The following is a 20,093-nucleotide window of genomic DNA, read 5'->3' as shown; positions in this document are numbered from 1 at the left end:
TTCCGAAAATATATTTTAATTTTGTTTTACTCAACAGCTATAAGTAACCCCACCAAATGTACATGTCATTTCACTTCCCTAACTCCAATCAACACTTGCAGGTGTGTGAAATTCTTTGTGGGTTTATGAACTGAATCAGCACCCAGTCAGTCCCCTATGAGTTGCACAGCAATGATCCCAGTGCACTTAAAGAAACACAGTGAACCATTGTATGACAAATGTGTTTGAGAGCCTTCGCGTGTGAAAAGCGCATGTGTGGAGTCTGCTACAGCTCCTTTAAGCGACGCTCAAGCATCAAGTCCCGAACTTAAAACCACACCAACATTCATCTGCCATCTACCACACCAGACCACACTTCTTCAAACTAAAATGAAAAAGACAGACCAGCAAAATAAAAACAATATTACAAACAAATACAATTTACAGTGCCTCGAGGAAAGACAAACAAAAATGGAAACAAAAAGCTAAATTGTTACATGGAAATAAACAATTGGAAGCACACTTCATTTTGACATGAAAATTAAATAGTTCAATGTTCCCTTTCCCTCCACCTTTGCAAGCAGTAGAATCAACAAACATAACGTTCTCTCCTGCCTCACACCACCACCAGCCATCCTTAGAGTAACAGTAAAGACAGCGCTTTAGAACACTTGTATCCCGAGGAGGATAACTGCCTCCATTCTTCCATCCTGACACTAGAGCTGCTCCAGTCAGTCCTCATGTTCGTGTACACTATGTTTGTCCATCCGGTGGGAATGTAGATATGAGTAGTAGTAGAAGTAGTCATTTTTTGATTTTCTGTTCTATACATTTCATTTGCTGATTCAAAAAGCATGAAACATTGGCTGATGGATGATCATTTGTTGTTGTTTTGTTTCTCTCTCTTTCATTTACAAAGTCTATCTGCTGACGAGTCAACATCAAAATAAGCTCCATGTGTTATGGCAGTGATGACGTGGGAAATCCTCATCTAGTTGAGATGTTGCGCTGTTGTTATTTAAGCCTAGAACACAGGGGGAAAAAAAACAGAGCGAGAGGGTGACACTGGTGATTATGTCAGATCTGAACTCCTATGTAGAGCAGGGGACGCGTCCCAAAAAGGCACCCTACTTAAGCGCACTACTTTTGATCAAAGCCAAAAATGGGCCCTGGTCAATAATAGGGCACTTATAAAAGGAATAGGGTGCCATGGGACGCAGGACAGGTTTTATAAGCAGTTGAATAATCAAGCTTTTACAGTAAGTCAGAGGGCAGAGTGACCAAGTGGTATTACAGTAACTCAAAATCACAATACTAAAATACATAAATCAATATTCCTACATGCTTGAGATGTCAAATCCAATGTAAAATGGAGACAAAAGACTGCGAGAGAGATGTTCGGATGACATGTTTGAATGGCAGCTGCAAAAAGACAGCTTGGTTAACACACAAATGAAGTGTTGACAAGCTGAATGCACCGACCTGTCTGTTTAAACTGCCTGCACACAGCTCTGACACCCATGCATACCCCACAATACACGCCACCAGAGGTCTCTTCACCATCCACACAACACTCTACACACATGTACATTGTAATATTGTTGTATGGTGGTATTATACATTTTTGTATTGTAGATATGTAGTGGTTAATAATGTTATATGATGTACTGTTTTATGTTTGGTTTTATGTGTGATGTAAGTGCCTTAATGTGTTTGGACCCCAGGAAGAGAAGCTGCTGCCTTGGAAGCAGCAAACGGGGATCCCTAACAAATACAATAGTGAAGAAGGCCTTTCGTATGATTATCCTGTCTTACATGATAGACTTAATGTCCATGTCAACAATAAGCATATCATTGTTAGATTAGATATGTTTTTTTTTGTTCATTAGCATTGACTTGACAAGATGTGATGATCAAAATATTTTTAAAAGCCGTATTAAATAATCAATTGTGTGCCGATAATCATTTTGCTTTTCAGACATGGAGTCAATCAAAGCTGTATAGCTGATCCCGTACATTTCACCTAGGAGGATGAGAGCGATGGGAGAGCAACGAGAGAATATTGAGACTAACAGCAATGAAGACAGACACGGCCCTTTAACTCTAAATAGCTGTTGCTGATCAGCCACCTACCACAGCTTCTCACCCACAGCAGAAACACTCAGCGATTAGCGATGGGACAGGAGGACAGATATGAGTGAGTGATGAGAGGATCCTGTACAATGAGCTGTAACGAAGCGAACCCAGAGCAGCTAGCCTAGCACACACAGTCATACAGCCAAGCCAGAGAACATCGGAGTAGCTAGCCAAGGCTAGCCTGGCCAAGCACAGACAGTCTACACATAGACCGGCTCCTCTGGCTTGGCTATGTTCATCCAGGTATCCATTATTTATCTGGAGGAGCTCTCTGTCCCAGAGAACAGTGTGCGTCATGACCGTAGATGGGGAGAGGGATACACCGTGTTCATCCTCAAAGCTATTCCTTAGAGCGGAGCGTGTGTGATCCATGTAAGGATAAGAGATGTTCCCTTTCATCATTTAGAACAAACCTCATGTCATGTGAATTAGTCAAGGGAAACGGTGCATATTTCAACAGATGGATGTGCATCAAACAGGTGCTTCAAAATTGTGAAAATTAGGTTTGGTGTCATAAGCCAACTACTCTGGGTCAACCATAAACAAACATACAAACCAGCACTGAAGTGTGTGAGGGCTAAAACAGAAAGGTGGTGGAGCAAACAAAAAGGAGACAAAAAGTGGAAAACAAACATTTGTAAGACCTACCATGCATGCATTTAGACCCAGGAGTCAACAGGCTGAGGTTTAACGTCACAAGCATCCACCAGATTGACTGCAGGCCTGTTACTCCTGACATAGTGTTTCGTATTTGTCTCATTCTGCAGCAACGGGAGAAGGGGTTAACAGCAAATCAAAAAGGTCAATAAATATAGTCTTTACAGAGGAGTGGAATGCCAGGGTTAGTTCCTAAGCATAAAGGAAGCTTTTAGAGTCCGGAAAAAAGGCGATTAGAAACAAGAAACCAAATTACGCATGCAAACAGAGAGGGATAAAGCCGTTCAAACAGCAGTTGCATTTTGGGTATCAGCCTTCTGGAGGTGTAGAAAGCAGGGTAGAGCAGTTTTGATTATTTCTGTGCTTCAGTCAATTCAAAACAAGGGGGGTGGGGGCTGTAGGCGTCAGAGAACATATCTGCCACCTCCAGTCCTGTCTGACAGCTAATTTGCTTCTGAAGGTTTTGCAGGACTTATAAAGCATACTGTATGTTGACAAGCATTTGTGTCTCCAGGCTGCATAGCTGGCAGTTACACACTAAGCACTTACTTATGTAATCGTCAGACCAGAAGACAGCTGCGTCGGATAACCGTGTTATCAGAGTTGGTAAAGTTCAGAGTTGGTAAAGTTACTTTCTAAATTGAATCCGTTAGTCACTAGTTACCGGTTCAAAATTGTAATCAGTACTGTAATTTTTGGATGACCCTTAAGAGGCATTAGAAGAAGACAAAAAGGATACATCAAATGCTTTTGGTGTGTTATCAGTGGTCACGCTCAGGTGGAACAAACGTAAAAACTTTATCCAATGCTGAATTGAATGTCATTGAGAAAACAGAAAAGTGTAAAGTCTAAATTTAAAAGTAATCCAATAACTAATCATCTAGCTTTTTAGTATCTAATCTGATTACAATACATTAGCTGTTAACAGTGGCGGATTTACAGTGCCTTGCGAAAGTATTCGGCCCCCTTGAACTTTGCGAACTTTTGCCACATTTCAGGCTTCAAACATAAAGATATAAAACTGTATTTTTTGTGAAGAATCAACAACAAGTGGGACACAATCATGAAGTGGAACGACATTTATTGGATATTTCAAACTTTTTTAACAAATCAAAAACTGAAAATTTGGGCGTGCAAAATTATTCAGCCCCCTTAAGTTAATACTTTGTAGCGCCACCTTTTGCTTCGATTACAGCTGTAAGTCGCTTGGGGTATGTCTCTATCAGTTTTGCACATCGAGAGACTGAATTTTTTTCCCATTCCTCCTTGCAAAACAGCTCGAGCTCAGTGAGGTTGGATGGAGAGCATTTGTGAACAGCAGTTTTCAGTTCTTTCCACAGATTCTCGATTGGATTCAGGCCTGGACTTTGACTTGGCCATTCTAACACCTGGATATGTTTATTTTTGAACCATTCCATTGTAGATTTTGCTTTATGTTTTGGATCATTGTCTTGTTGGAAGACAAATCTCTGTCCCAGTCTCAGGTCTTTTGCAGACTCCATCAGGTTTTCTTCCAGAATGGTCCTGTATTTGGCTCCATCCATCTTCCCATCAATTTTAACCATCTTCCCTGTCCCTGCTGAAGAAAAGCAGGCCCAAACCATGATGCTGCCACCACCATGTTTGACAGTGGGGATGGTGTGTTCAGCTGTGTTGCTTTTACGCCAAACATAACATTTTGCATTGTTGCCAAAAAGTTCAATTTTGGTTTCATCTGACCAGAGCACCTTCTTCCACATGTTTGGTGTGTCTCCCAGGTGGCTTGTGGCAAACTTTAAACAACACTTTTTATGGATATCTTTAAGAAATGGCTTTCTTCTTGCCACTCTTCCATAAAGGCCAGATTTGTGCAATATGGACAGAGTATCCCACCTCAGCTGTAGATCTCTGCAGTTCATCCAGAGTGATCATGGGCCTCTTGAATGCATCTCTGATCAGTCTTCTCCTTGTATGAGCTGAAAGTTTTGAGGGACGGCCAGCTCTTGGTAGATTTGCAGTGGTCTGATACTCCTTCCATTTCAATATTATCGCTTGCACAGTGCTCCTTGGGATGTTTAAAGCTTGGGAAATCTTTTTGTATCCAAATCCGGCTTTAAACTTCTTCACAACAGTATCTCGGACCTGCCTGGTGTGTTCCTTGTTCTTCATGATGCTCTCTGCGCTTTTAACGGACCTCTGAGACTATCACAGTGCAGGTGCATTTATACGGAGACTTGATTACACACAGGTGGATTGTATTTATCATCATTAGTCATTTAGGTCAACATTGGATCATTCAGAGATCCTCACTGAACTTCTGGAGAGAGTTTGCTGCACTGAAAGTAAAGGGGCTGAATACTTTTGCACGCCCAATTTTTCAGTTTTTGAATTGTTAAAAAAGTTTGAAATATCCAATAAATGTCATTCCACTTCATGATTGTGTCCCACTTGTTGTTGATTCTTCACAAAAAAATACAGTTTTATATCTTTATGTTTGAAGCCTGAAATGTGGCAAAAGGTCGCAAAGTTCAAGGGGGCCGAATACTTTCGCAAGGCACTGTAGGTAAGGGCGGCAGGTAGCCTAGTGGTTAGAGCGTTGGACTTGTAACCGAAAGGTTGCAAGATCGAATCCCCGAGCTTGCTGCCCCTGAACAAGGCAAGCCAATGTTCCTAGGCCGTCATTGAAAATAAGAATTTGTTATTAACTGACTTGCCTAGTTAAATTGAAAAAATCTATGAAAAAAAATAAATAGGCGGCACGGGGCGCCCGCACAAAAATAATGGTGACATTTGCATGTCAATGATATGTGGGACTGTGGGTCAATTAACTTGGTCGAAGTGGGCGCCCTGATTCCAGTTTGTGAACTAGGCAGGCTACTGCCTGGGAAAGTCTCCCACTCAGAAGTACGAGATGGGGAGGGGTCGGGGGTAGGTTGACCTCAGGTCTCCCCACTGGGAGGTAGGGGGAGCGGGGGAATCTATCAAATAGCGAACCTCTAACGTCATACAGTACTAATGCAATTAGTAAAATCAGTCACACTACGAAATGCTACCAACTAAACCACAATTCATAAATAATACTGTGAATATATATTTTCACAGACATATTGTTGCATTTTATTTCTGGTTTGTGTGAAATGGTTCAGAATAATATAAAACCAATCTGCACACCACCAAGGTGAATTGGTTTAGTCTTGACTCTTGGTTGACAGTGTTGGGGGATGGGTAATGTATTGATGCTCCAGTGCCAAATCAACACAAATTTGTTTCCATTTGTCTTTGTTACTTCTTTTTGATATTTATAAGTCTTATTTATTGGAACAACACAAATAAATAATCATAACATTTAAATCATAACATTATATATATTTGTTTATAGTTTTAAATGTTATGATTATTTATTTGTGTTGTTCCAATAAAAAGTACAGTTAGTGCAGAATGAGGGGGGGTTCACCCAGGGAGCCATACAAGCTAGAACCGCCACTGGCTGGTAATCTAACTGATTACAGCTAAAAGTTTTTTTGTAATCATATTACATGTAACTGATTACAGCTAAAAGGTGTTTTGTAATCATATTACATGTAACTGATTACAGCTAAAAGGTGTTTTGTAATCATATTACATGCAATCAGTTCATTAAGTTTAGCTGTGTTTGCATGTTTGACCCATCGAACCACCTCTAGTTCTTCACTACCAGATATTCCTGTGAGTCTCTCTCTCTCTCTCTCTCTCTAGATTGAAGAGCAGGACTTAACCAGTCCCACATTAATTACTTTCACAATCACAAAGCTTACGCTCAATTATCTGCTGTCGGCATCCAGTAAATTGGACTGCTAGATGAGTGGCACCCGGCTCGACAGACGACAACATCAACTGCTGCTCAACTCCTTTCTTAGAAAGAGCCTGGCGTGGGCATATGGGCAAGGGCACTAAGAGAGACGGGTTCAGGCTATCTTAACAGAAACGGAGCATCGCGACTTGTGTGCTTTAACAGCCTGATCCACTAGTCAGTGTAGCTGTAGATGGGTCGTAACGGGTGGGTCTAGACCAGAAGTACCTTCAATGGCTCCCGTTCTGTCAGGTCCACTGACCCATCTCCACTACTCTTGTACTTGCAGTCCTTGTCTCTCTGGTCGATGGTGGAGTAGCCATCTAATATGAGAGAGTGAGAGAGAAGATCACAGAAGGATGTTAAATGCTTGGATGGAAACTACAGTAGCCTAGCTGCATGTAGCCTTCCGGGACTGGAGTGGCACACATCTGACGTAGAGGAAGAACTCATTAGTTAGAGAGGAAACAAGACAATTGTTTGCATTTTCATTGAAAAGAGGAGCACCGAGGAGAACATTTCAAATCAGAAAATTGCCCACACTTCCTGTTGCCATCTGTTCTACTGAATTAATACCCATCCTTATACCAACATCTTGTTAAGAGAGGGGTCTTGCATACAGCATCATAAGTAAAACAGTACTGCACTGTCTACCGTTACAGCATCCTAACAATTAATAACATCGTTCATTCCAAATACTGCAAAAAATGTACCCTACAAACTTTTTTAGAATTTCCATTTTGGCATTTGTGTTGTTGGGGGATCGTGAACTGTCAGTCGTCCCTAGAGATCAGAACATTCCATCTGGGACTACTAGCGTTCGTCGGCGGCGATTGAGGTCATGCAAACTCGGTCTTACCTGGACCAAGCTCGTCCATAGGTATCATATCACCACTTCCATTTTTCTTGGTGCCTGAAAAGCATTTATACGCCGTTTTTATCATGAGCGCCACACATACAATTAGTTTGATTCACGAGCCAATGTTGCTTTCAGGCCAATGGTCCTCAGTCACTGTCTGCTGATACACTTAACCAGTAACGCAGGCAGGCTGAGAATGGGTGTGAATGACAACCGCACTTCATGTGTATATGCATGGTTGCAAAAAAAGGCCAGAAACAAGAAGACAAAAGTGCTGTCATGCCCTCGACTCCCCTGTCAATGAGATGTTTTGTTTATTAGGCTGCTACAGTACCTCCCTTCATGTCAGGGTTGGGCAATCATTTTGGCTCGAGGGTCACGTCGGGATTTTAGATTCAGGCCAGAAAAATGACAGCTCTTTGAAAACCTATAGGTCCATTATAATTCCTTCATAGTTTTGATCTACTTTTAGATGTTCAAAAATATATATTTTTCCTTTGGGCCGGCTTGACACCCAACTTCATATCCTACTCTACATGCTTGGATTTGCATTGGGAACACACTATTGGATTAGAAAAATCTACCCATGATGCATCATTCTCCAGACCACACCATCCCAATTGTACTGACTATAGCACATGAAGGTCACCAAACAACGCAGCAGAACAATGAGGGCGAAAGGTTTCAAACACAGCGCCCCTAAAGTGCGTATTATGGCTATGAGTGAGAACACACAAAACAAAGTCCAGATCGAGCCATCCTCCACAACACACATTCTAATCAAGACGTCTGATGCAGACACCAGCGGTTTCCTCCATAGATTCAGAGCAGTTATATCTATGGTTTCCTCACTCAGTTCACCACAGTAGGCCAGGCCCGGAGGATCCCCAGTCTCGCCTGCCGTCACAGACTGACCTTGGTTCTTCTCCATCAGGGGCAGGGTAGTGTCGTCGTAGCCTGGTTTGCCGTTCTTGGCTGCTTTAGGGGCGCCGCTTGCTGTAGACTGAGAGGGAGAGAATAAGGACACATGAGTGTACTTATTGTGGGTGTGTGAATGTGTGTGTGTGCATGTGCGCGCATGCACGTTCTGCCGTGTACCTGGAAGTGGCTCTTATTCCATCCTTCCTTGGTCAGGGCGTTCCTCAGGTCCTTGTAGCTCCACACCGTCTGCAACACGTGGGAGGCAGCCTTGTTCTCACGTGGTGATTGGCTGAGCGAGACAGGGGGAAAAGCAGGGTTGCGGTCATAAGTGCAGACCATAGCAACATATTTAGCAGTGGAAAACGTTTTTGCAACAAAAACGTGTTTATTGGACAAGCTCCGGTAGTCTAGTGAATACAACCCAGAACGTTGGACCCAACCAATGCCAGCAGCTAGTGGAGGCGGGAGCCGAATGCAATCAATCTCACATTCAAAGCCATCATCCATCTATACCCACTGATGGCCCCAGGAGCTTTCTTTTAATTCACACCCCAATGGCCGCACACATTTCCTTTCATTCAATTAATTAAGTACTCCTTAGCCCTTAGTGGTAATTACATGGAGGGGGGGGGGGGGGGGGGGGGGGTTCTCCATCACTTCAAAGTCAATCTCATTGGTGTAGGGAAAACACATTTATTTGGTATTGTTGGAGACTATTTGACTTGAGCCCGTTTTAGTCCATTTATAATTGTATAATTAGCCTAGCAGCAGTAATTCTCATGTTATTGGTTAGATGGACTAATCTAACGTGCATTGTATTTGGGCAGAGGGAAAGTACAAAGGGGGCGTGTCTCAGAGGCCAGAATGTTCCCACGTGGGATGAAGAGGAGCCATGTGTCTGGAGTACCAGCTGATAGACCATCATGACTGGTCTATAACACCGGCTTACATCTTCACTTTTATATCACTACATACTTTGTATCACTTTGATATATTCTTAACGATTGAATGTTAGTGTTAGGTTTAAGCTTTTTGCAAGTGAAAAGTGTAATTATTTAGTGGACTGCAGTAAGACAATTAGGAATGTGTACTCCCAATAACTCAAGGCCTCTCCTGACCGATAAGAAGCCCTGTTAAAGGCCTGGAGGGGCACAACGTTTCCTCTAACATGAGGAACAGACTCAGTTCCTGCTCAGCAACAGAGTGATTGTTTATCCTAGATATAGGAAGTAAACATATGTGTGCTTGTGTGACCTGTATGGTGTGCTATGTAAAATCCCCATTGGAAACTAATCTTAATTAAATCATCAATAGGTTGTAGAATGAGACATTATCAAAAGAGACATTATCGTCTCCCGCTGACTTGATCAAGAAGATCCGATCAGTCAAAGGAAAATGAGGACAGTGATATGAAATGAAGTCATTCAAGCATCTCTTGAATTCCTATTCATAGTACTTAGTATTCCGGTGAAGTGCACTATAGTAGGTTTCCTGGAAACCAGACACTACACGATACGGGCTTATCTATTCAATCTAAGTAATGTTCTACAGATCGAAATGATATGACAAGGAATCCAGCTTATAGCACTTTATATTATTAAAAAGGCCATTAACGCCCATCCTAGAGGACGTGAAAAGGCGCGGGGTCATTACATTGTATATGGCCAGCAGGAGACAATCCTGGTTCTTGAGTGATTGCAGGATACACTGTATATCATGGATATTATTAATTGCATTTGATGTCAAAATAATTTAAAAGTATGGACACTTCTCTCATGGGGAGGGAGGCCTGTGGCGCATGTAGTCATTAATGTACATTCTGTACTTGCAAACGGGTTTAGTATAGCACATGTGAAAACCATTCAATTGTTAAGCTGCCTTATGCTCTGTTGTACTGCACTATGTTGTAAATCAAATCTCAATCAAAGTTCATTGGTTGTGTACACCTGCAAATCTGTGTACGCAACCAATCAACTTTGATTTTATTAGCAGGTGCAGTGAAATGCTTATGTTACTAGCGCCAACAGTGCAGTAGAATGTCTAGCAAATACAACACAAACACACAAATAATAAAAAATAAAAAACAAGAAGTCAAGAAATGTTTGGTATTGGTCTGTACTGTGCCATCATCCTACCTTGTCTTGTTGATGGCCACCAGTTTCTCGATGGCCTGGGCCTGGATGAGGGAGCGTGCGTTCTCAGAGCTGTCCGTCACGATCTCGTGGATGGTGTTGAGGATGGCCACCACTGTGTCTTCCTCCAGGTTCTTGGCTGGCCGCTGCTGACCACTGGGCAGGTTACTCACCAGGTCCCTCATGGCATAGCTCCCTACAGGGCAGAGGTCAAAAGGCAGGGTGCCAAGGGCATTGTACAAAATGTTCGATATCAAGCAATTCAAATTTGGACTAATCTACAATCATTCTTATCTACAGTAAGTCGTTTACACATTCCTATTCAGCAAAAGACATACACACGTTCAACAATCATATTCTTATCTTCATTAACAGCTATCTAATCTCAACGTATTCCGAAGTGTTTTATCCCAATCTTGTTCTGTTTGCCCTACAGAGAGGCCTTGTGTTGACCATGTGTGGTCAGTGGTCGTACCGATCAGGTCTTTGTTGCGGCGGTCGATGGAGAGGTTACGCAGGGCGATGGCCACGGCTCGGACCACCTTGTCAGCATCAGAACGCAGCAGCTCCACCAGGATGGGAAGACCCTTCTCCTTCCTCACAGTGGCTCGTATGTAGTTGGACCACTAGGGACAGAGAGGGAACATGCAGATTGTGTATAGGCTCGTCTCCCATATGAATCTTCTCCTTGTGTCTGAGAGGGTTCAAGTGACTTTTCTATTTAAACATTTTCTCCGTGTATATGTATATATACACAATTTTACTGCTCGAGGGATGTAATTACTGTTTGGATAAACTTATTTAGTATAATTTTTTTTACTCTTTATGCGATACGCAATGCAGAGGACGCCGGAAAAAGAACTATCATTTAATTACTCTACAGTGAATTATTGTAATGTTCAATTAATGTGTCAATTAATCCCATAAGGGATGGGTTGCCAATTGACGATTTGACTCGAAAACAAAATGTCCTTCATTCATTCATGCTGGCTATGGATAACCATAGAGAGAATAATATCAGCCAATACAGACACACACACTTACACATAGCAACACACGTGCACCCGCTTGCCCGCCCGCCCGCCCGCCCCCCCACAGACTCAATTATTGTACAGTAGCACAGCCAACAGTGGATTTCTGGATTTGACCGCTTTTGGTTGTTGTCTCTGATTAAACACACATTTTCCTCTCTCTTTTCCTGTAACACAACACATTAGGTTTGACATGAAAGAGCTCCTTTGCTGAACACCGTTATCCCCCAGAGATGCAATTAAACTGGCGCAACACCAGACCACTGGGTGGCAGTAGTAAACCTAGAAAACAGACAGCACCGAGTCAAACAGCTCGGGAGCAGCAGGGAGAAAGGGACGAAGAGAGGATTTAAAACAAAAGAAAAGCTTTGAGATATCCTCATAGGGAGCAGGGACAAGTAATGTCCATCTCCTCCATGCCAGAGGTTTGACGTGTTAGCAGCTGCCCTAGAGCGTGGACAGGCGATCAGCCTCCTCAGCTCAAACTGAATGGAAAACCATGGAGGGAGGGATGGAATCTGTCTCTATATATACTACAACGACAACAACAAAATCACCAGTGCAGAACAGTGATAAAAAACAGAGCAAAAAGGAAAACGGAGACAGGTTATACAGGGCGTAGATGTACTGTAGCCTACACATGTTATACATGTTAAACACACGGTACAGGTTATACAGGGCGTAGATGTACTGTAGCCTACACATGTTATACATGTTAAACACACGGTACAGGTTATACAGGGCGTAGATGTACTGTAGCCTACACATGTTATACATGTTAAACACACGGTACAGGTTATACAGGGCGTAGATGTACTGTAGCCTACACATGTTATACATGTTAAACACACGGTACAGGTTATACAGGGCGTAGATGTACTGTAGTCTACACGTTATACATGTTAAACACACGGTACAGGTTATACAGGGCGTAGATGTACTGTAGTCTACACGTTATACATGTTAAACACACGGTACAGGTTATACAGGGCGTAGATGTACTGTAGCCTACACATGTTATACATGTTAAACACACGGTACAGGTTATACAGGGCGTAGATGTACTGTAGCCTACACATGTTATACATGTTAAACACACGGTACAGGTTATACAGGGCGTAGATGTACTGTAGCCTACACGTTATACATGTTAAACACACGGTACAGGTTATACAGGGCGTAGATGTACTGTAGCCTACACGTTATACATGTTAAACACACGGTACAGGTTATACAGGGCGTAGATGTACTGTAGTCTACACGTTATACATGTTAAACACACGGTACAGGTTATACAGGGCGTAGATGTACTGTAGTCTACACACGTTATACATGTTAAACACACGGTACAGGTTATACAGGGCGTAGATGTACTGTAGCCTACACATGTTATACATGTTAAACACACGGTACAGGTTATACAGGGCGTAGATGTACTGTAGCCTACACATGTTATACATGTTAAACACACGGTACAGGTTATACAGGACGTAGATGTACTGTAGTCTACACGTTATACATGTTAAACACACGGTACAGGTTATACAGGGCGTAGATGTACTGTAGCCTACACACGTTATACATGTTAAACACACGGTACAGGTTATACAGGGCGTAGATGTACTGTAGCCTACACATGTTATACATGTTAAACACACGGTACAGGTTATACAGGGCGTAGATGTACTGTAGCCTACACATGTTATACATGTTAAACACACGGTACAGGTTATACAGGGCGTAGATGTACTGTAGCCTACACATGTTATACATGTTAAACACACGGTACAGGTTATACAGGGCGTAGATGTACTGTAGCCTACACATGTTATACATGTTAAACACACGGTACAGGTTATACAGGGCGTAGATGTACTGTAGCCTACACACGTTATACATGTTAAACACACGGTACAGGTTATACAGGGCGTAGATGTACTGTAGCCTACACGTTATACATGTTAAACACACGGTACAGGTTATACAGGGCGTAGATGTACTGTAGCCTACACATGTTATACATGTTAAACACACGGTACAGGTTATACAGGGCGTAGATGTACTGTAGCCTACACATGTTATACATGTTAAACACACGGTACAGGTTATACAGGGCGTAGATGTACTGTAGTCTACACGTTATACATGTTAAACACACGGTACAGGTTATACAGGGCGTAGATGTACTGTAGTCTACACACGTTATACATGTTAAACACACGGTACAGGTTATACAGGGCGTAGATGTACTGTAGTCTACACGTTATACATGTTAAACACACGGTACAGGTTATACAGGGCGTAGATGTACTGTAGCCTACACGTTATACATGTTAAACACACGGTACAGGTTATACAGGGCGTAGATGTACTGTAGCCTACACATGTTATACATGTTAAACACACGGTACAGGTTATACAGGGCGTAGATGTACTGTAGCCTACACATGTTATACATGTTAAACACACGGTACAGGTTATACAGGGCGTAGATGTACTGTAGCCTACACACGTTATACATGTTAAACACACGGTACAGGTTATACAGGGCGTAGATGTACTGTAGCCTACACATGTTATACATGTTAAACACACGGTACAGGTTATACAGGGCGTAGATGTACTGTAGTCTACACATGTTATACATGTTAAACACACGGTACAGGTTATACAGGGCGTAGATGTACTGTAGCCTACACACGTTATACATGTTAAACACACGGTACAGGTTATACAGGGCGTAGATGTACTGTAGCCTACACGTTATACATGTTAAACACACGGTACAGGTTATACAGGGCGTAGATGTACTGTAGCCTACACATGTTATACATGTTAAACACACGGTACAGGTTATGTGTAAGTGTTGTTGTTTTTTAAATGAACAAAGAGATCCAAATCGATCTAACATCTTGTCTGTTGTGTTGTGTTTTTCCAACTGGAGCCTAGTGATGCATGCTGTGGCAACGGGTATGTTTACAGCGTCACACATAATGTGTTAAAAACTGAATCACGATGGCGCTAGCATGCCAGAGTTCTCTAGGCCTAACATAGCCACTGTATTGACTATGAACATTCCATTCCTGAAGGGAAGAGCATGAATAGCCGCCGTACTTTACACTAGTGATGGTAAAATAATGCGGTTGAGGTTCAGAGACCTTATTCCCCTTAATTACAATGTGTGTGTGTTATGTGTGTGAGACTCACGGTCCACTGTCCGGCACTGAGGTTCTGCAGGGCCCCTGCTGCAGCCTCCAGAGTGTTGTAGTTCTGGCTCTCAGTGAGCAGAGACAGGTACAGCCTCACTACCTCTGGCTGGTACAGCAGCTCAAAACCTGCAGGGACACACAGAGAGACAGAGAGAGACAGAGAGACAGAGACAGAGAGAGCGAGACAGAGACAGAGCGAGAGAGAGAGACAGAGACAGAGAGAGCGAGACATGGAAGTTAGACACAGAGCCACACAGGGTACAGTAGCCACACAGGGAGGCAGAGAAGCAACAGAGACCGATTATTAAACAACTGAAATAAACAGAGACAGGCAATGTAGCTTAGCAACAGAGACAGGCAATCAGAGTCTGTGAAAACTGCTCAGATAATACTGAGATCTCTAATTCAAGTCTCTCCTCGCACGAGTCTGGCGGGCAAGACTATTAGGTGTCTGTCAAATTATGGGAATTATTATTACCACTCTCTCGCTCACTCTAGTAAATCGCATTAACGGGAACGTGATAAGACAGGACAAACAAGGGTGCCAAGTCTACCCAAGCTATTGTTACCACTGGGTAGAAAACTGACATACGTTTGCTAACAACTTAAACATGGCAGTCATTATTCCATAACTACAAGGGAACAACAAGTGTAATTACATACGGATACTACTCGTGATACTACACAGTATTACTAATACTACTGGTAGTTAGTCTGGTGTAAGTGTGACCGACTCTTAATAGGTACAGTAGCTCAGTCACAGATAACAGTCAGCAGCCACTCACAGAATCAGTGCTTTTCTATAACAATAGAGCCATCGGCTTAATTGCCACTTTGTCGCTCTCAAAGTACAAATCTCTGCTGTGATCAATGACCTCAGTCACAAAACTCTGCCCTGATTTTATTGAGTGGAGGGCGTGAGCCGGGCTGTGGCGGTCACCAACATGTGTCCGTCTGTGATTGTCAAGCAAATAACTGTCGGTCTCAAGGTAATTGACCGTCAATTAACATAAACACATTTAGTGTCTCCTGGCTTCCCACACATAACCTACAAGCCATTTTAAAAAGTCTAATAAATCCATGTAATATAGCCTACACCTTCACAATAAATCCATTATTTATTTTAGACATGCTTGGTCCTGATGGGGCTATGCCAAATGGCTGTGGGCTTCACTAGTTCATTTAGTAGACACGATTTGCTTAGAATTCCATGGGATTATTTTATAGTGTGAAGAATACAATTTAACAAATCTGAATAAAATATAAATATTTTCTCCAAACGATTTGGGGGAGTGCGCACATGCGGCTATTCTGTGTTGTGGTTAAATAATTAATAATGTGACTTTAGTTGTTCTACAAACATATGTTTTGATTTTTAATACATTGTAAGGCTGCATGAGACTAATGATGATTTGAAAAACGTCGCTTGAAAGGCTTGAGCTCTGCTTTGTTTATTGCGCAGGCTGTACAGTTTCTCATTCACAGTTTCTCATTCACAATTTGACCAGCACTTGATAATGCCTCGAGTTTCACGGTGGCATTCCCTTTGTGGACGTAACGCACCCTAAAAAAAGCGTCTCACACTCACATGGCTCTCCGTCACGTAATCAGGTCTTTTTCACAGGCTACAAGTGAAGACAGACATCAGGGACGAAACTGTGCACACCCTTATCCAATTCCGATGTTCATATTGAAGATATTGGAAGCTGTCCATATTTACTTTGTCAGACAACAAGACAAGCACTAGCCTATGTCAATCTACTATCCCCCATAGTACAAAAGTTGACCTATTGGTCAGCTTGTCCTTCTGTGTGATAAATAAATATTCCAAACATAGTCTGGGACAGTTGTGGGATACGATAGATTCCAAATGAATACAACCACTAGCATCAAAAAACCTTTTTTTATGCAACGTGCCTGACGCAACAGATCAGAACGTTTAGCTTAATGTTGATAAACTGTAAGGCTATTTCTTCACATTATAAGCGTAGCAATGTGCACATGATAGTAGGATAATAAGCGCAAATGTTCCAAAAGGGCAATCAATTCGCGGGAAAACCCCATTCTCAAAAGTGACCACCAATGCAATTATGCATGTAATGCTTTTATTATAAAAGGCACATTTTTATGGTGAAAATTATCTTCCCCAAACTTGAAACTCACGCGCTGCGTATGCCAGTTAGGCTCAACACCCCTTATAAAGCAGATTAATGTGCTTAATTTTAAGAACTTATTTGGCCACTTTGGACTAGGCTACATGAGGTGTGCGACTGATTCTAACAAGTCGCAAAAAGGCCTTGTTTCTTATGCTGGGCATCATTCACAAGTGATAGTATATAATTCACAAGTGATAGTATATAATTCACAAGTGATAGCATATAATTCACAAGTGATAGCATATAATTCACAAGTGATAGCATATAATTCACAAGTGATAGGCTAATATTGTCACCCATCAGACTACGGTTTGGTAATACGGTCACCGCAACAGCCCTAGGCGTGAGTTCCCTGTTCGGTTGTGACATTTCAAACAGACCTCAGTAATGGCAGCTGATAGCAAGGTAAAGCGGAGCTTGTTGACATGGTCAGATCACTATGACTACAGATTATAGTTTAGGACTGTGTTTACACAGTTTAGGATCACTTCAACTAGAAAAAGGGTAGAGCAAATGTCATTGTTTGTAATGATGTGAATACTGCCACTCATAACCTGGTACTTCTCTCATTTAGACTCATTTGCACACAAATAAATAATCTGTTGCCACAGACAAAGATTCAGTCGATTTTACAAGACATTGATTTTTTACAACAAATCATCACTCGCACCAGGACCATAAATACATTAGGATTGTGAATCATGAGGTAAGTAGATATTGATTTCACATATACAACAAAATCGAGTATCTGAGAGCAAAGTTTCTCTGTCTATTTAACACAGTCAGTAAATGGTTAGCTTGGCTGTGATGGTGTAATTACATTATCAGCTATCAGATGTCTGAGGCTGGTCAGAAAGAGGCAGAGTGTATATCGAACCCCTCTCTCCTTTTCCACTGCCAAGGTCACCACAGGCTGTTTGACATCCCAGGGGAGGATCACTTCTCATACTGTAATACATCCACACAAACAGCCAGTCGCTACGGAAGACAGCTTGGCTTGGCTCTATGGACTCAAAACCAAGTACTTCAACCTTATCAAAATACATTTGTATTCACATTCTCACAAACTGACAGTCAAGGCCTTCTGCACTTTAACGTCTGATGGTTCTGAAAAGACTGCCTTTCCTTCAGTGTTTTCTGAATAATAGTGTCAGTCAGAACGCACACATTTTAGTAGCTTGTTGGTAGTTGAACTAAATTCAAAATGTTTTCAGCAGTTTTTTTTGCCATGTAGCAAACTACAGGAACTTGTTTTTGCAAAAACAAAAGGAAAATATGGGTAAAGTACGGAATAATTTCCTTTATCGGCATCAGACCTGCATAATTTTCACGAGAAACCTAGTGTTTTTAATAGGCAACAGTACAAATTCTCTTAAGACACGACCCCAAAGAGATCTGTTCTATCAATTTGCAGTCTGACATTTCAGATTTACATATGATTTTCACAAATTAATTAGGATGAAGTTAACTAAAGTTACTTTGAAGAAGTAGTTAAGTAAACAATATTTCTCTTAAGGTTGGCTTCAGTGTAATTTTTCCAATGTGATGTAATTTGTAGCAGAGTATCTTCCCTAACACACACACACACACACACACACACACACACACACACACACACACACACACACACGTTATTTGAAGCAGTCCTTTCGAGAGGTATATTTTAAACCCATGAATTATGTGGGCAGGACCATATGAACACTTTATGATTGATACATCGTGGTTGGTGAGGCACTCCATACATTCTTTGGTAGAAATGAGAAGGCTGAAAGCCTAAGTAATACACTGAACCAAAATAAACGCATCAAAATGAACGCATCATGCAACAATTTCAAAGATTTTACTGAGTTACAGTACAGATCCTTGCGTCATGGGGCCGTTCAGTATCATGCTGAAACGTGATGGCAGTGGATGAATGGCACGACAATGAGCCTCAGGATCTCGTCACGGTATCGCTGTACATTCAAATCGCACATCGATAAAATGTAATTGTGTTCGTTGTTCATAGCTTATGCCATAACCCTACCTCCACCATGGGGCACTCTGTTCACAACGTTGACATCAGTAAACCGCTCACGCACACAAAATACACATGGTTTTCCATCTGCCCAGTACAGTTGAAACCGGGATTTAACCGTTAAGTGGCCATCGTAAGTGAGTATTTGCATACTGAAATTGGTTACGTCGTCGTACTCCAGTCAGGTCAAGATCATGGTGAGGACGACAAACACCCAGATGAGCTTCCCTGACAAGGTTTCTGACAGTTCGTGCAGAAATTATTCAGTTGTACAAAGCCACAGTTTCATCACCTGTCCGGGTGGCAGGTCTCAGACGATCCCGCAGGTGAAGAAGCCGGATGTGGAGGTCCTGGGCTGACGTGGTCTGCGGTTGTGATGCCGGTTAGACGTACTGCCAAATTCTCTAAAACGTAGGCGGCTTACGGTAGAAATTCTCTTGCAACAGCTCTGTGGTCCTATGTTTCATGAGCTGAAATCAAAGATCCCAGCAATTTTATATACGCACAAGCAGCTTATTTCTCTCAAATTTGGTACACAAATTTTGTTTACATTCCTATTAGTGAGCATTTCTCATTTGCGAAGACAATCTAACTACCTGACAGGTGTGGTATGTCAAGAAGCTGATTAAACAGCATGACCATTACACAGGTGCACCATGTGCTGGGGACAATAAAAGGCCATTCTAAAATGTGCAGTTTTGTCACACAAAACAATGCCACAGATGTCTGAAGTTTTGAGGGAGTGTGCAATTGGCATTCTGACTGGAGGAATGTCCACACACTGTACATGTTGCGTTTATATTTCTGTTCAGTGTAGAAAGTGGTGAAAGCCTTATAATTAATACAAGTACTGCTAGCTTCAATGGATGACGCCAAGAAGAATACTTGGATATCTGGAAGGGCCTTTTATGAGGAAAAGAACAAAGATAAAGTCTAGAGTCAGACAACTTACTCTAAAGCCACGGAGAGGAGACACGAGGGAGCAGAGCTCGGCTACATTCTACATTCTGGGCATGAGCAGACCTGTCTTCAGGAAATGTACAAACCTTGAATAACAATTTAAGTCTAAATCTGGGGTTCACACCCATCATTTTGAAGGAAGAGGAAATTGGGGATGTTTGTCCATTCATCCTGGGGTAGCCAGATCCAGAAAGTCCATAGAGCGGTTTCCTTTCAGAGCTCCTGTCC

The 20,093-nt window shown here is 42.0% G+C and overlaps 1 protein-coding gene across 16 annotated transcripts in view; it reads right to left on the bottom strand.

Annotated features, from left to right (window-relative positions):
* Positions 1-20,093, bottom strand: part of LOC110525852 (armadillo repeat protein deleted in velo-cardio-facial syndrome homolog) — a 233,601-nt gene continuing 213,508 nt past the window's right edge. For 8 of the 16 annotated variants that reach the window (XM_036979987.1, XM_036979986.1, XM_036979988.1 and 5 more), the window contains 9 exons: positions 14,731-14,858; positions 10,968-11,118; positions 10,496-10,688; positions 8,538-8,649; positions 8,292-8,442; positions 7,440-7,493; positions 6,809-6,903; positions 2,764-2,876; positions 1-1,003 (listed from right to left, as the gene is read on the bottom strand). In XM_036979987.1, the coding sequence (XP_036835882.1) occupies positions 2,775-2,876; positions 6,809-6,903; positions 7,440-7,493; positions 8,292-8,442; positions 8,538-8,649; positions 10,496-10,688; positions 10,968-11,118; positions 14,731-14,858 (986 nt within the window). In that variant the 3' untranslated portion in view covers positions 1-1,003; positions 2,764-2,774. The remainder of the gene's footprint in view (positions 1,004-2,763; positions 2,877-6,808; positions 6,904-7,439; positions 7,494-8,291; positions 8,443-8,537; positions 8,650-10,495; positions 10,689-10,967; positions 11,119-14,730; positions 14,859-20,093) is intronic. The other 8 variants (XM_036979991.1, XM_036980001.1, XM_036979999.1 and 5 more) reach the window with 6 other exon arrangements.

The sequence above is a fragment of the Oncorhynchus mykiss genome, chromosome 6 (genome assembly GCF_013265735.2).
Source record: "Oncorhynchus mykiss isolate Arlee chromosome 6, USDA_OmykA_1.1, whole genome shotgun sequence".
NCBI classification, from domain to species: Eukaryota; Metazoa; Chordata; class Actinopteri; order Salmoniformes; family Salmonidae; genus Oncorhynchus; species Oncorhynchus mykiss.
This window is presented reverse-complemented; position numbering and strand designations above follow the sequence as displayed.